We start from the raw sequence: 13,892 nt of genomic DNA on the forward strand, positions 1-13,892 counted from the left end.
TAAAATAAACAGTACAATAAATAGCAAAATGCACAAAATACACAATATAGAGTTTAAATGTAAAGTAAAAATTTAAAAATGTAAAAAGCATTGGTCAACAGAAAGCTTGTTTAAACAGTAAAGTTTTGAACTGTTTTTTAAAGGATTCCACATTTACAATTGCTCGTCCTTTAAAGGATCTGTGGAGAAGAGATAAATCAGTCAAAATCAAGTAGGCTAAATAGTACTATATATACTATACTATACTATTATACTTGATATTAAATATCAAAAAATCATTTTTAACATATTGAAAGTCAAGCTTTATAATGCAATAAAAATCACATGATATCTCTTCTTTAGCCTAAACAACAATCCGCTAGCAGTAATCTCCCATGTGCTTTATACTTAATTATCAGGATTAACCTATGCCTTTTTTATGTGTAAGAAATGCTAATCAGATTCAATGAATATGAGCTCCACCCAGTTTCATTCTGACATAAAATACTGAGCCACAGTAGAAACCTTCCAGATTAACACCAGACAGCATTCGCAAACTGAACTCGACTGCAGGAGTAAAGCTTCCATTCGCCTTCAATATTATTTGAGGTTTAAGCAGGTATACAGAAATAAACAACATTGCAGTTACTTCTATGGAACAGAATCTTCTTTTCAACAATATTTTATCATGGGAAATTACGTTTTGACTTTTGCTTGTTTGCATAAAATGAAAATCTTCTATTTTTCCTTCATTTCAGATACTTTTCGTCAACATCGAAGGTCTTCAATCACAATGAATGACAGTGACTTTGTGGAGGCACAGGATGTGCCAAGAAATGAGAGTCTGGCCAAGGTGGAGATCGCGCTGCTCAGTGTCATCTTCGTGAGCGCCGCCGTCCTCAACACCAGCCTGCTGCTCGTCCTGTGGAAACAGCGCAAACAGATGTCCAGAATGCGCGTCTTCGTGTTCCACCTGTGCCTGGCGGACCTGGTGGTCACTTTCTTCCAGGTGTGTCCGCAGCTTTTGTGGGACATCACAGACAGGTTCGTCGGACCGGACTTGGTGTGCCGACTTGTGAAGTATTTGCAAGTTCTCGGCATGTTTTCATCGACCTACATGATCGTGGTGATGACAGTTGACAGGTACCAGGCTATCTGCAACCCGATGGTAAAGTTTCAGCGGACACGCACGAGATTAAATGTCCCCGTGTGCGTTGCGTGGGGGATTTCTCTGCTAGGCAGCTTGCCTCAGGTCTTCATTTTCTCACAGGTGGAGGTTACACCGGGTGTGTTTGACTGCTGTGCTACATTTATCCAGCCATGGGGGCTGCAGACTTACATCACCTGGACCACGCTGGTCATTTTTGTTTTACCCGTTATCACAGTTGTTGTTTGCCAAGTGCGCATCTGCCGAGCCATCCAGATCAACATCTCAAAAGACCAAAAGACTCAGCAGAAAGGAACGATGGGTTTGCCATCCAGAGCCAGCGGTGTGGCCGGCATGTCGAAGGCTAGAGTGAAAACACTGAAGATGACGGTGGTCATAGTACTCGCTTATATTGTCTGCTGGGCTCCGTTTTTCACTGTCCAGCTGTGGTCCGCGTGGGACAAGCAGGCGCCTAAAGAAAGTAAGTATTGCGTATATTTGCTGTGTGATCGTCATAATCAATGTAGTTCATTTGGTCTTTTACGTTTTCTAATTACACAGAACCTGAGCGTATTTACGCACAAACACAAATTACTCATCTCTAGGTGGCAGGTGAGATTGCTTGGCAGACACGTGACACTTTGCCCTCCTCTTTTAATTCCAGCTGCTACTTTCACCATCCTGATGTTGCTTGCCAGCCTGAACAGCTGCGCGAATCCCTGCATTTACCTTTTGTTCAGCGGTCAGGTTCCCAAGAGGCTGGTGTCGCTCCTGTGCAGGAGGCATTCAGGCGGAAAGGACTCAGTGCACGAGGAAGCGACGCTGGTCAGCACTTTGTATCTAAGCTTAAAAAATCCAAGTGAAGTCCAAGTGAAGGTAGCGCATTACTAAAAATGGGAAACTCCTGCAGGGCAAACCGTGCAAAGTCTGCGCGCCTGGATATGCTGCCTCTCTGAATTTTAGCCACCGTTTCAAAGGATGAAGGCAACGCATGCTGTATGTTATCTGACACATAAAAAGATATAGTGTGTAGTAAAAAGCAGCCAGCAAAGGCGAGAGAGTGAGAACAACATGCTGTTGTTGTTCAACAACAGCATCTGGAGAGACTAAACAACTGGTGTGGATCATCAAGCTGTTTGGATAAATCTTTTTTCTTTGAGAAATAAAATATTCATCCCATTTAGTGGTACCTGAATGAGCCTTTTCAGGTACCACTGAATCAGTCTTTTCAGCCAGATTGGATTCAGCTGTATAGTGTTTTGCATACTGCCGTATATAGAAACATTCCTTGAGTTGATTTCACCAATCTAAAGTAAATAAAATCTATTCATAGCTTTCCAAACAAAAGATTAAAAGCAAGCATATGTGTTTCACTGATGTAACAGAGAGGAAATAGAGGCACACTTTATGTTGGAACAAACTGTATTTAAAGATTGTGAAATATGTTTGTCAGCCCTTTAACTGTTTCTATGGTGAAAACCTACTCATTGTTCACAAAATCACACGCCAGGTGCTTGTATTTTGTAAAATACTGTTCATGCCTTGATCGACTTTGTTTATTTATGGAATAAAATGTTGTCACAAATGTGTTGCACTGCTGTTGTATACATAACACATGAGGTAGCCTTTGTAATCCTAAACATTTTACAGATACAGATCATATTTATGGCACTAATATTTAGATATAAGTCCATGCGGTCCCACCTAATGTTAATGTGTTTTAAAACAAGGATTGAATTGTCTACATTGTCAACATATCTTTCCACAAATATTACAGCTGGAAGAATGTAATCAAAAGACAAACAGACAGATGGACAACCCTGCACTACGTCATGCAACATCTGCAGGTCATCAGAGTGAAAAACCTTCTTTGAAAGAGCAGCATGCCAAAGAGAGACATAGAATGAGAAACATATGAAGCTTGGAACGTGGCCAGTTCATTGTCCAAGTCAGTCAGTAATTTTGATCAGGACTTCAGGTCAAACTAGAAAATTAGTCATCAGCAACAACAATTAGTTTCAGTGACAAATGAGAAACCACAATGAACGTATATCCAACGTGCGCTACCTATATGACAGTGGAAAAAACAGCATTGGTACTGAGCTGAAAAGTTTTGTTGGTTGCTTTGTAACTATGGGAGCTGCAATGGTCTAAATTTCATTTGAGGATCTTAAAATGACTGAACACTTTGACCTTCACAGCAGTGCTTCAGGTTTCACTGGAGTCCACAGGGACCTGCAGTAACGTAATTTTATTTTCCCTCCTAAATGTGTTTTTTGGGATATTTAAAGAAAGAGACATCACAGCAGACACTAACTGGTGGCAGTTACTCGTGCACATATATGCTCACCTGAGCACTGAGGTAATCTGACAGCTTACGTTGGGAGTCTATCCAATTTTCTCTGGTAAATTTTTATGTGCTAACTTACCTCTGCATAAATTTACAACAGAAAGTATTTTATTTATATATCGAAAAACACACAATTTAGGCATAATGCTTCAACACACTGGTTTTCTTTCAATATTATCACCAATGTTTCAACACAACCCAGAAATGATTTCCTCTTCTGTCCTCCTGTGTTTGTCTGGTATCTGATGCGAGAGTAAACAGTTCTGTCTGGTAGCAGGCTATTTCCCCCCCTCCCGTTTAGGTCAATAATAAAGCAGGTTACTTTAATTCATCAACACTTGATTTTATTGACAGCTCAGATGTGTTTCGCCAAGCTTTTTGCTCATGTGGAAAACACACATTCAAAACATAACACATGTTGAGATTATTGTTTGTAATCAGAGGTGAACTGGGTACAGGCAAAACTACATTAAGGTTAGTTTAGCTACAACCCTTCTAATCTTAAACAGTGACCTCCTCCTGGCTCCTTCGTGTTAACCTGCCTGCATAAGAGCGGCTTTCCACATGACTGACATCACAACCCTGTGTGCATGTTCGTGAATTGATGGTTGCATGAATCATAACTCATATTAAATATTTTGGGATTAAAGTCAGTCATTTTTTCTCATTAATAATATATTGATGGGTGGAGTAATCAGCCAATCTTTTCAAATCAGTGTAGCTGCTGTTTTCTCGGGGGCCCAGGAACACATTGTTGCCCTTTGGTTCCACTGGATGTGAATGCAGCTCTGCAGTGATCTTCATCTCTGCAGCAGCTCTCTGAAATCCAGGACGTCCACCATAAATAAATGCCAATGATAAAGGGCTAACGTGCATTTTCATATGGTAATATTCAATAACTTGTGAGTAAGACTGAATATTAGCTTTGAAATTTAATTTCAGCTCATTATGCCATTTTAGCATCTCCGACGAGGGTCGGGGTGCCAACGAAAACCGTGAGGAAGAAGCACTTCCGCCTGCTGTTGTGGTTGTGATTCGCCCATCTTGCCTGCCTGGATAAGGTGAGGCAGCTGGAATCAGAAAGATCAAACACCATGGCTAAAGTGAGCATAGAAACGAGACACAAGGTGGTGAGCCTGCACCAGCAAGGTCTCTCACAGGTAGAAATCTCGCGGCAGACAGGTGTTTCCAGATGTGCTGTCCAAGCTCTTCTGCAGAAGCACAAAGAAACGGGCACGGTTGAAGATCAGAAACGCAGCGGCCGACCGAGGAAGCTGAGTAAAGCGGACGAAAGACTCATTAAGATGACTTTGCAGCGAAATAGGAAGATCTCCAGTAGCGCCATCACCTCAGAGCTGGCGGTGACCAGCGGCACTCTGGTGCACCCGTCCACTGTGCGGAGGAGTCTCGCCAGGAGCGGTCTTAATGGGAGGAAAGGGAGCAAAAAGCAGGTCCGGATGTGTGAAACGAGCGAAGACAAGACATTCTCAGGTGAACAGCAACAGCAGAACTGGGATGACAATAAATGGGAGCAGGAGGTCTGGACTGAAGATTCAGAGGCTGAGATTTCTGACTCTAACACAGAGGCTGGAGAGCCACAGGACTGTGAGGAGACAGATTAGGCGACATGTGAAGCACGCTGGAGCTTCCTGATAGGTTTGGGATTGCATGTCTGCAAAATCAGGATCAGGCATTTTTATCCATCACATTATCCTGAGATAAGCATGTCAACAATCTCAGAGTTATATATTATATTTATATAGATCAGTTCATGTTAAACTTAAAGTGCAAAACTATATTACATGCTCAGCTGCCGTGTGTTTGTATTCGTTTCAAAGATATATATATATATTTTTACACTTCAGTAGAAAGTGCAATAAATATGAGACGTTTGAGAAGTTTTAAGTTCTCCTTGTTCTGCCTATTTAAAAAGTTCATTTTTATTGTAAAGAGACAAGCATTCACCAGGTCACATAGACATATTTTTTTGTGAAAATTGGTGGACATCCATTTAATCCATGTTGCATGTGTTATCCTGTAAAAATGATTAACCTTTCCCCCGGTGGACCTTTTTATATTTGCTGCACCAATTACTCAGTTTCCCCAGGGATAGCAGTAATGTCTGATCTTGAAATTGGTGGGTTTAACCTGATTAAAGGCCTTAACAAGATATGTATTTCACCATCACCTTCAGTTATTTGACACTCTTGTCTCTGTAAAAAATACAAAGCTCAGTAAAGGCAGAAAGACAGACCATGAAGCTCCTAATGAGTGTGAGACTGCAGGATATAGAAGAGAAGAGAGCAGCTCACGTTCTTTGTTGTTTTCTGTGCTCCTCTCACACTTTTTAAATGCCCTGATTAGAAAAAAGCAAAACAAAATGGGAGCAGGATCTAAAAATGTAAGTGTCACTGTATGATTTTTAGAATTTTTGAGTTGTTTTGCAGCATGTGCTAAAATTGAAACCGGGACAATAAATGCAAGCATCCAAAAATCTACCAATTAAACCCTAAATTTAGAATCACACTGTTCATGGTGAGTTCACCTGGTGCTGCAGCACCCCTGAATATGTCTGGACACTTGTAGACAGCAATTTAATGTTTTATTGCAGGTCCAGTTCAGGCTCGCTGTGAAACAAGCAGTCCATTCAGACTGCACAGGCACTCCATCTCAACCAGTATGGTTTACTGTGTCTCCGTGCACAGTCTCAAGAGTGGGGTAGACACACCAGGAAGACGTTTTTAGTCAGTCAGTTTTTACAACCCATGTAGTAGGCTCTCACCGGAATTAATGAATGACACTCAGAAGTAACTATTGCTTTAGACAAAGAGCAGTTTGTTAGTTAAAATTTAACCATAGTATTATTTCAGGATGTAAACTTTGATAATAACTTTTGATTTTGAATAATTGTGGATAAACCAAACATGATAGGAAGATTTCATTTTTCTTTGAGTCCATATTATTGTTTCATATTAAATTAGTATTTTCACACCTGTTTGGTTTCTGCATACTTTTGCTTTATTACACTGCAACAGCACACATCTTAGGACCGTTAGACTCTGGCATCCAGGAGTAATGGAGGCTCTCCTTCTAGCTGTGGAGTCAAACAGTTTTCATATCGTGTCTACGAGTACATTGTACTATGCAGCCAGAGAGTCCTGTTTAGTTTAACTTGTGACATAACTGAAATAAATATTTGAAATCAAATAAATTACTTCAGCTGCACAAGAGACACGAGGAAGAAATGGAAATATGGAAAATGTTTTATGTCTAAATGATGGAAGTTGGGACAGAATCAGTATTAAAGCAGATTCAGCACTAAGAGAAAATCTAAAAACCAATCTTAGGGAGACATCTAGAAATATCTTATTAGAGCTGTGTAACAGAGACTGGGAGGCTCTGTTAGCAGTGGTAGTAACAATGTGAAAACCAGGGAAAGATGAGAGAGAACTAGGAAATTACAGACCAGTAACTTAAAAATCCAAATCTGCAAAACAATGGAGAAATATATGAAATGAATGGTTAAAGTACTAAATAGATAATAAAATGGAAAGTGGGCTTAGAAGAGGGAGAAGTACAACTGAACCAGCTTTATGTTTAAAACATGAAATTAGAAAAGGCCATTTAAACAAACAAAGTGCCATGACATACAATATGACACAATGTGAAGAGAAGGTCAACTAGTGAAAGTGAGGAAAATAGGCATTACAAATTATTATACAGATACATTTCTTTTAAAAAACTACAGAAGGATAAATACATACATGTCATGGGAAGCTTTACAGTGGAAAATGTAAGTAATCAAGAGTTGGTCGTGGTTTCATGAAAGGATTAAATGGGTCACACACAATGAAGAAAAACAGTAAGAAATGCAAGAGTGTTAAATGTAATCATATGTTTAATTGAACATAACTAAGCAGACAGGAATTCTGTGAGGACCATATACAGCAGATTTATCAGGCCAGTATTAGATTATGGAGTATTGTAGTGTATGGTTCAGCATCAGATACATACAAACATACAATTGCACCCAGCGCACCTGCGTGTAAAACAACCCCAATAGCAGCATAATGAGCAGAGCTGGGTGGAATGCCACTAGAAATCAGAAGGGAGCAGCTAACACTAAATTGCTGAGCAAAGTTACAGGGCCATGAATGGGGTCACCCAACACGAGGCGTTCTTAACAGCTTTATGGGAAAAGGAAAGAAAAAACAAAGCGCTTTGGCTAGTCTCAGAGAGCAACAGAACTTAAAATAGGCCAGTTAAACATTAGTCAGACCGTGCCATTACAGGCAAAAGAGCAACAAATACTTCCTGTCGCCACAGAAGAATTTACATTAATGGAAAAGAAAGAGCAAGGATAGGGGTTTTATTTTAAACATACAGTACAGGCATACATTCACCAGCACTGCAGTTTTGTCCACATTGATGCAGATGCATCAATTAGAGTGATGGTCACTGTTTCTGAGCTTCTTATCAAAGTAGAGGAAAACATTACTGATGGATTATGAATGAACATGGGAGAAATGTTCATATTACTTGAAGATACAAGACCAATAACTTGACTCAAATTCACTCAAAACACTCACATAGTGTATATCTATCTATCTATCTATCTATCTATCTATCTGTCTTCATGTATATACAATTTTAAAATGATCTTGTGTTTTCTTTCTCATTTCCCACCACAGCCACCCCACCTTGTGTATATAGGTTATTTGAATAACTATAATAAAACAGACACTAATGATAGTTAATCAAGACAACTATTATTAGTGCCTTTTTGTTTGCACTGATGTTCATGAATAAAGTTATTTTTTTAGAAAAAAATGTTTTAGTTAAACTCAGGCTGACAGGAATAAAGAGCATCGTGATGCAGAAAATGTTGAAAAGGTGGCAAAAGCAATGAAAGGACGAAATGAAAGGGTAATGGTTCTGGGGAGGAGCAGGAGAGATTCCCATCTGTCATTCCTAACAGGAAAACACCAAACATGTTGTATTATACTATTAAAAATATGAAGACAGGAGACGCAAAGTGGTCCAAAAACCTCAAGAAACTAAAAGTTAACCTGGCTGTTGAAGTCTTTAAGTAGTGAACGCTATCGGGACCAGCTGGTGGCGGTAATGCACCAATTAGATGTGTGCCAACCTCAAGTATGCATCAAGAAGAAGACGCAGAAGAAGACGCTGAAGAAGACGCTCTTCCGCCTGCTGTTGTGGTTGTGATTCCCGTCGTCTGGTCTACCTGGATAAGGTGAGGCTGCTGGGATCAGAAAGATCAAACACCATGGCTAAAGTGAGCATAGAAACGAGACACAAGGTGGTGAGCCTGCGCCAGCAAGGTCTCTCACAGGCGGAAATCTCGCGTCAGACAGGTGTTTCCAAACGTGCTGTCCAAGCTCTTCTGCAGAAGCACAAAAAAACGGGCACGGTTGAAGATCAGAAACGCAGCGGCCGACCGAGGAAACTAAGTAAAGCGGACGAAAGACTCATTAAGCTGACTTTCCTGGAGAATCGGACCATGTCCAGTAGCGCCATCACCTCAGAGCTGGCGGTGACCAGCGGCACTCTGGTGGACCCATCCACCGTGCGGAGATGTTTGGCCAGGAGCGGTCTTAATGGGAGGAGAGGGAGCAAAAAGCAGGTCCGGATGTGTGAATCGAGCGAAGACAAGACACTCTCAGGTGAACAGAAACAGGAGGACTTGGATGTCAACAAACTGAAGCAAGAGGAGGAGGAGGAGGAACAAGGGGAGCAGGGGGCACAAGGGGAGCAGGAGAAGCAGGGGGAACAAAAGGTGTGGACTGGAGATTCAGCAGATGAGAGATCTTACTCCAACTCGGAGGGTGGAGACAGCCACAGCGACGAGAGACTTTAGGCAGCCCGTGAAGCATGCTGGGACTGCATTTCTGCAACTGTTGTTGAGTTTTTTGTCTGAATGTGTGAATTCCTTAAAGATACATCATGGGGGGAATTCAAATTATTTACTTTACATATGTTTTTTATTTGGTTACACATTACCGTTTGGTTTACTTCTTTCTATTTAGTCACTTTGTTAGTGTCTGTTTGCCTTTATGTATCTACATTATTGTGATCAGCCAAAGATCTCCTTTGTCTTCTGTCTGCTTTGTCAACTTTGGGCACTTTATGTCACTTTATCTTATCTCGGCCTTAAAAAAAAGTCAAGTTGTTTAATTTTATGTTGTATTTAGTTTAGTTTTTGATCTTTTTGTAAATTGTTTTTCACATTTTGGGGGTAGAGTAAAACTTACATGTGCCCTTCACGCTGCATAAGCAGAAAAGAAATTCGGTGCATGTCCTCAAACAATGTCACTTGAGTCTGCATGGGACAGGCGGAAGAATGGAAGTTTTAAAATGAACAAGGAAGTTAGAGAAGCGTGAGCTTGTTAGGCATATTCTTATAATAATCAGCAGACTGGGATATATGCTTGAACCCAAATTAGCTGATAAAAGCAGAATGTTTAAAAAAAATCTTCATTTTGACATGATGGCATCAAACAGTCGCTGCAGGTTTGTCTGCTGCACATCCGTGATGTGAATCTCCTGTTCCACCAAATCCCAAAGATTCTCCATTGGGCTGATACCTGGTGATTTAGGTACTCGGTCATGTTTAAGGAACCAGTTTGAGATGATTTGAGCCATCAGACAATGGGTACAGTGTGGTTGTATAAGGATGGATGTGGTCAGCAGCCATACTCAGGTAAGCCGTGGCATTTAAACAATGCTCAGCTGATATTAGGGGGCCCAAAGTGTGAAGAAAATATATTTGATACCATACCAGCAGCTATCCAAGGTGTTGTTTACACTAAATTCTGACACTACAAATGTCACAGCTTTTTTTCCCCCCCAGTTTTCTATTGTCCAGTTTTGGTTTGGTGACAGAAGAGGCACCCAGTGTGGTCTTCTGCTGCTGTAGCCCATCTGCTTCTAAGTTGGACCTGTTTTGCATTTAAAGATGCTCTCCTGCATACCTTGGTTGTAATGAGTGGTTATTTGAGTTACTGTTACCTTCCTATGAGATCAAAGCAGTCTAGCTATTCTCCTCTGATCTCTGGCATCAACAAGGTGTTTTCACCATGACTGGAAATTTTCTGTTTTTCTGACCATTTTCTGTAAACCTGAGAGATGCATGTGTGGGAAAGTACCATCACTTCAGTAGTTTCCAAAATGCTCAGACCAGCCTGCCTGGCACCAACAACATTCAAAGTCATTTAAATCGGTCTCCCTTCTGATGACCAGTTTGAACTTTTGCAGGATGTGCACCTGCCTAAATGCATGGCATTGCTGCAATATGATTGGCTAATTAGACGTGTGTTTAAAAGTGCTGAGCGGGTGTACCTAATAAAGTGACCTGTTAGCATATGTGTTGATGTTGAGATATATATATATATATATATATATATATATATTACAATATGAAACTTTTATGTGAGAATAAAAACCTCACTTTAATTAATAATAATAATGAGCCAGCTGTCATCAATTTGGACTCAAAAAAAAATCTAATTGTAAAAAAAAATAAAAATTTAAACTTACTCAAAAAAATAAAAAATTAAAGCACTTTACCAGTTAGCCTATCAATGAATATCTACATTTCTATCTAAACAAATTCCAATAGGGAACTGTAGGGAGGATTTTCTATATTTACGTGATTTTTGTTGACCACAAATAGAGGAATGACTTTACAGAAACTGGTCGCAGACGACTAAGGAAAAAGCACCACCTCATCATCCGTTTCATAAAGGAGGAAAGAGAGAAACAAAACAACTGCTAAAGCCACAAAAAAAGCTGACCAATATGCAAACAACAGTATGCTAAATATTTGTTTTCTGTGGTGTAGCAGTTTAAACATTTGCCTAACAATCCTCCCCTGCTGGGAGGACACAAATCCCCTGGGGGTTGCATCTGGAAGGGCATCTGGTGTAAAAATCGGCCAAATTAAATACTGCAGAGGTTCCTGCTGTGGTGACTGTGAATAATTTGTTTTTGTTTTGAATAATTTTTTTGTTTGTTTTTCAAATGATCATTGTATGGTGCCTTCCATTTTTCATATAAAAATGAATGAAGCTGTCTAATGGGGGGCAACATTCATGACGAAATCATACTATGAGAAATATAGTATATGTAAGCATTTATTCTTGGAGGCATGGGTAAATTTTACTTATGGGACCTGCATTTTTGCTCAATTTCTGTTAAATTCATAATGACATAGTGTAATATTTCATGTGTTTTTGTTCTGAGGGTGTATTAACCTCATTTAAGACTTGATAATGACCAGAAGATCTGGGATGAGGTGTTTTTACTTTTTAACCACGACCATAGGTCACGTAGTCCACGTGTGAAACCAAGTGAACTTTTTTTTTTACTATAAATGCTCCTCTCCGATGGGCCCTCACGTTCAAGGCCACAGTGGCTGACGGTTCTCCGCTCCCATACATGAACTGATTAGATTCTCACACGTGCTACAGAATATCAATGATCCTCCAGCCACGTGCATCTGCATAGTTGCACGTAGTCACATCTGCATACTGCACGCTGCAATGAAGGCGCATGGTGGTTGGTTAGCTCTACCTGCATGTTACAGCTCAGCAGATCATCTCAAAAACCTCCCACAGATGTCCTCTTTAGACAAACATGTAAATCAGACAAGAGCTACTGCTTGGAACCTGCGTGTTTATTTAAATTTGTGGTACAACGAATGGCTTGGTGAAACGAGCAAAGGCTTTTGCAAACAGATGATTTATCCAGTAAAGCATCCAGGTTATAGTTTTTAATATGTGAGTGTAAATCAGACGGCATGGCAAACACCCAAATCAGTTATATGATGGAGAATATCATCAAAAGATCACAAGACAGTCATTTAAATTTCTGAGCTCCTCTCAAAGCGGATATATCTGCTCGACGAAACAAAGTGTTTTGATATGAAATATGAAGATTATGAGTAAAAGCTTAAAAAATAAATACTCGGAAGCTCATATTTTCAGATTTTTGAGGGAACAGCAATAATATGAAGATTGGTGATTGGATTACATCTAGATAAACTATTAAATAACAAAGGTATTTCCCCACCAAGTATCAATACAACTCTTTACACTTAGACATCATGTTTCAGCAGTAAGAATAACAAGGAAGAAATTTGAAATTGTAAGTTGCTCCCCTTTAGAGAAATAGATTATTTTTTGAAATGGGCTTGTTTGTTTTTTTAATGCTGAGAGAAATATGACATGTCTGTTAGAAGAAAGCCCAGAACCAGCTGCTGGTTAGGTTAGCGTGAAGACTGGAAACCAGTGAAAACAACTAATGTGCCTCTGTCCTAAGGCCAAAACAAAACAAAAAAGAAAAAATAACTTTGTACCATCATCTCCTTTCTTTAAAGTTTAATAGTTAAGTAGTAATATTATGAGCCTCTGCCTGATTGAACCACTAATCTTGCTTTTCAATTTTTGAGTTAAATTACTGTCACATACAAGCAGTTTCCTCCAGCTTTCTGTTTAACAGGCGGTGGATGTGGCTTAAAGTGGCAATAATTACTTTAAATCCTCATTAAGAAAATGTGGATTACATAATGTACACATTTACCTGACAAGCAAACAATCCCTGGTTAAATCCCAGGAGAAACATATCCCTTTGGGGTTGCATAAGGAAGGGTATCAACTGTAAGTCAAATATGTGGTGGCCCCCTTTGACTGATGCAGCAGCTGAAAGTAGCTATTACAATGTAGTGGCTATCAGAGGCTCCAATCATAAAAATTCTATGACTCCATCCTGAAAGAGCAGAAAGTATACTTGATTTAAACATGGCCAAGCACCTTCTGTCCCTTAAAGGACTTCTCCCGCTCCTGGGCAGCTTCTGTCTCATGACGGCTTTCTGGAAGACCTGTTTGGATCATTTGTACATCATTTGAGGGTAGGTATAGCCAAATTTAAATGGGATATGTTCCTCGAATGTTTGGCACCAGTTCGTGGAGGTCTCTGGCTCTCACTGGATGAAATCGTTAGCAAACATGATGTTTCACCAAAACCCACAGGTGTTGCATGTGGTTTTAATGTTCATCTGCAAATACTTGCTATACACTAGCCCAACTTGAAGAAAAATTGTGGCTTTTGAATAAATTCAGCTGAGACACAACTTTTACTGTGAAGGTGAACTTTCTCTATTTCCTGTCTGTGTCACACTCACACACTTCAATTCAAACTACGACCACAGCAATATGCTAGCAACCAAAGCAATCACAAGGAGATTTTGGTCAACTAGTTGGCAGTTTTTCTCCTGGTGCCTGCTGGTTGCCATGGGGTCACTGAATAGGCCTGCACAACTGGATCTTTAGCAACCACTTCCCCAGCAGCTGCCATTAACCCCCAGCAACCACTCCCAATCAGTCAGGAAATGCTCAT

General features: G+C 40.0%; 1 protein-coding gene across 2 annotated transcripts; it reads left to right on the top strand.

Annotated features, from left to right (window-relative positions):
• Window positions 1–296: 296 nt before the first annotated feature.
• Window positions 297–12,814, top strand: LOC146518599 (vasopressin V2 receptor-like). 2 transcript variants are annotated; one of them, XM_085159357.1, is made up of 3 exons: window positions 314–598; window positions 738–1,607; window positions 1,791–12,814. In XM_085159357.1, the coding sequence occupies exons 2-3, from the start codon at window positions 773–775 to the stop codon at window positions 2,015–2,017; spliced, it is 1,062 nt and encodes a 353-aa protein (XP_085015483.1). In that variant the 5' UTR covers window positions 314–598; window positions 738–772; the 3' UTR covers window positions 2,018–12,814. The 2 variants fall into 2 exon arrangements, with proteins under 2 accessions (XP_085015482.1, XP_085015483.1); XM_085159356.1 differs by having other exon boundaries at window positions 297–598; window positions 738–12,814.
• The last annotated feature ends 1,078 nt before the right edge of the window (window positions 12,815–13,892 follow it).

The sequence above is a fragment of the Neolamprologus multifasciatus genome, chromosome 5 (assembly GCF_963576455.1).
Source record: "Neolamprologus multifasciatus chromosome 5, fNeoMul1.2, whole genome shotgun sequence".
Taxonomy (NCBI): Eukaryota; Metazoa; Chordata; class Actinopteri; order Cichliformes; family Cichlidae; genus Neolamprologus; species Neolamprologus multifasciatus.

Coding starts and splice junctions, on each gene's coding strand:
- LOC146518599 (XM_085159356.1), top strand. CDS start 773: ATGAATGACAGTGACTTTGTGGAGGCACAGGATGTGCCAAGAAATGAG.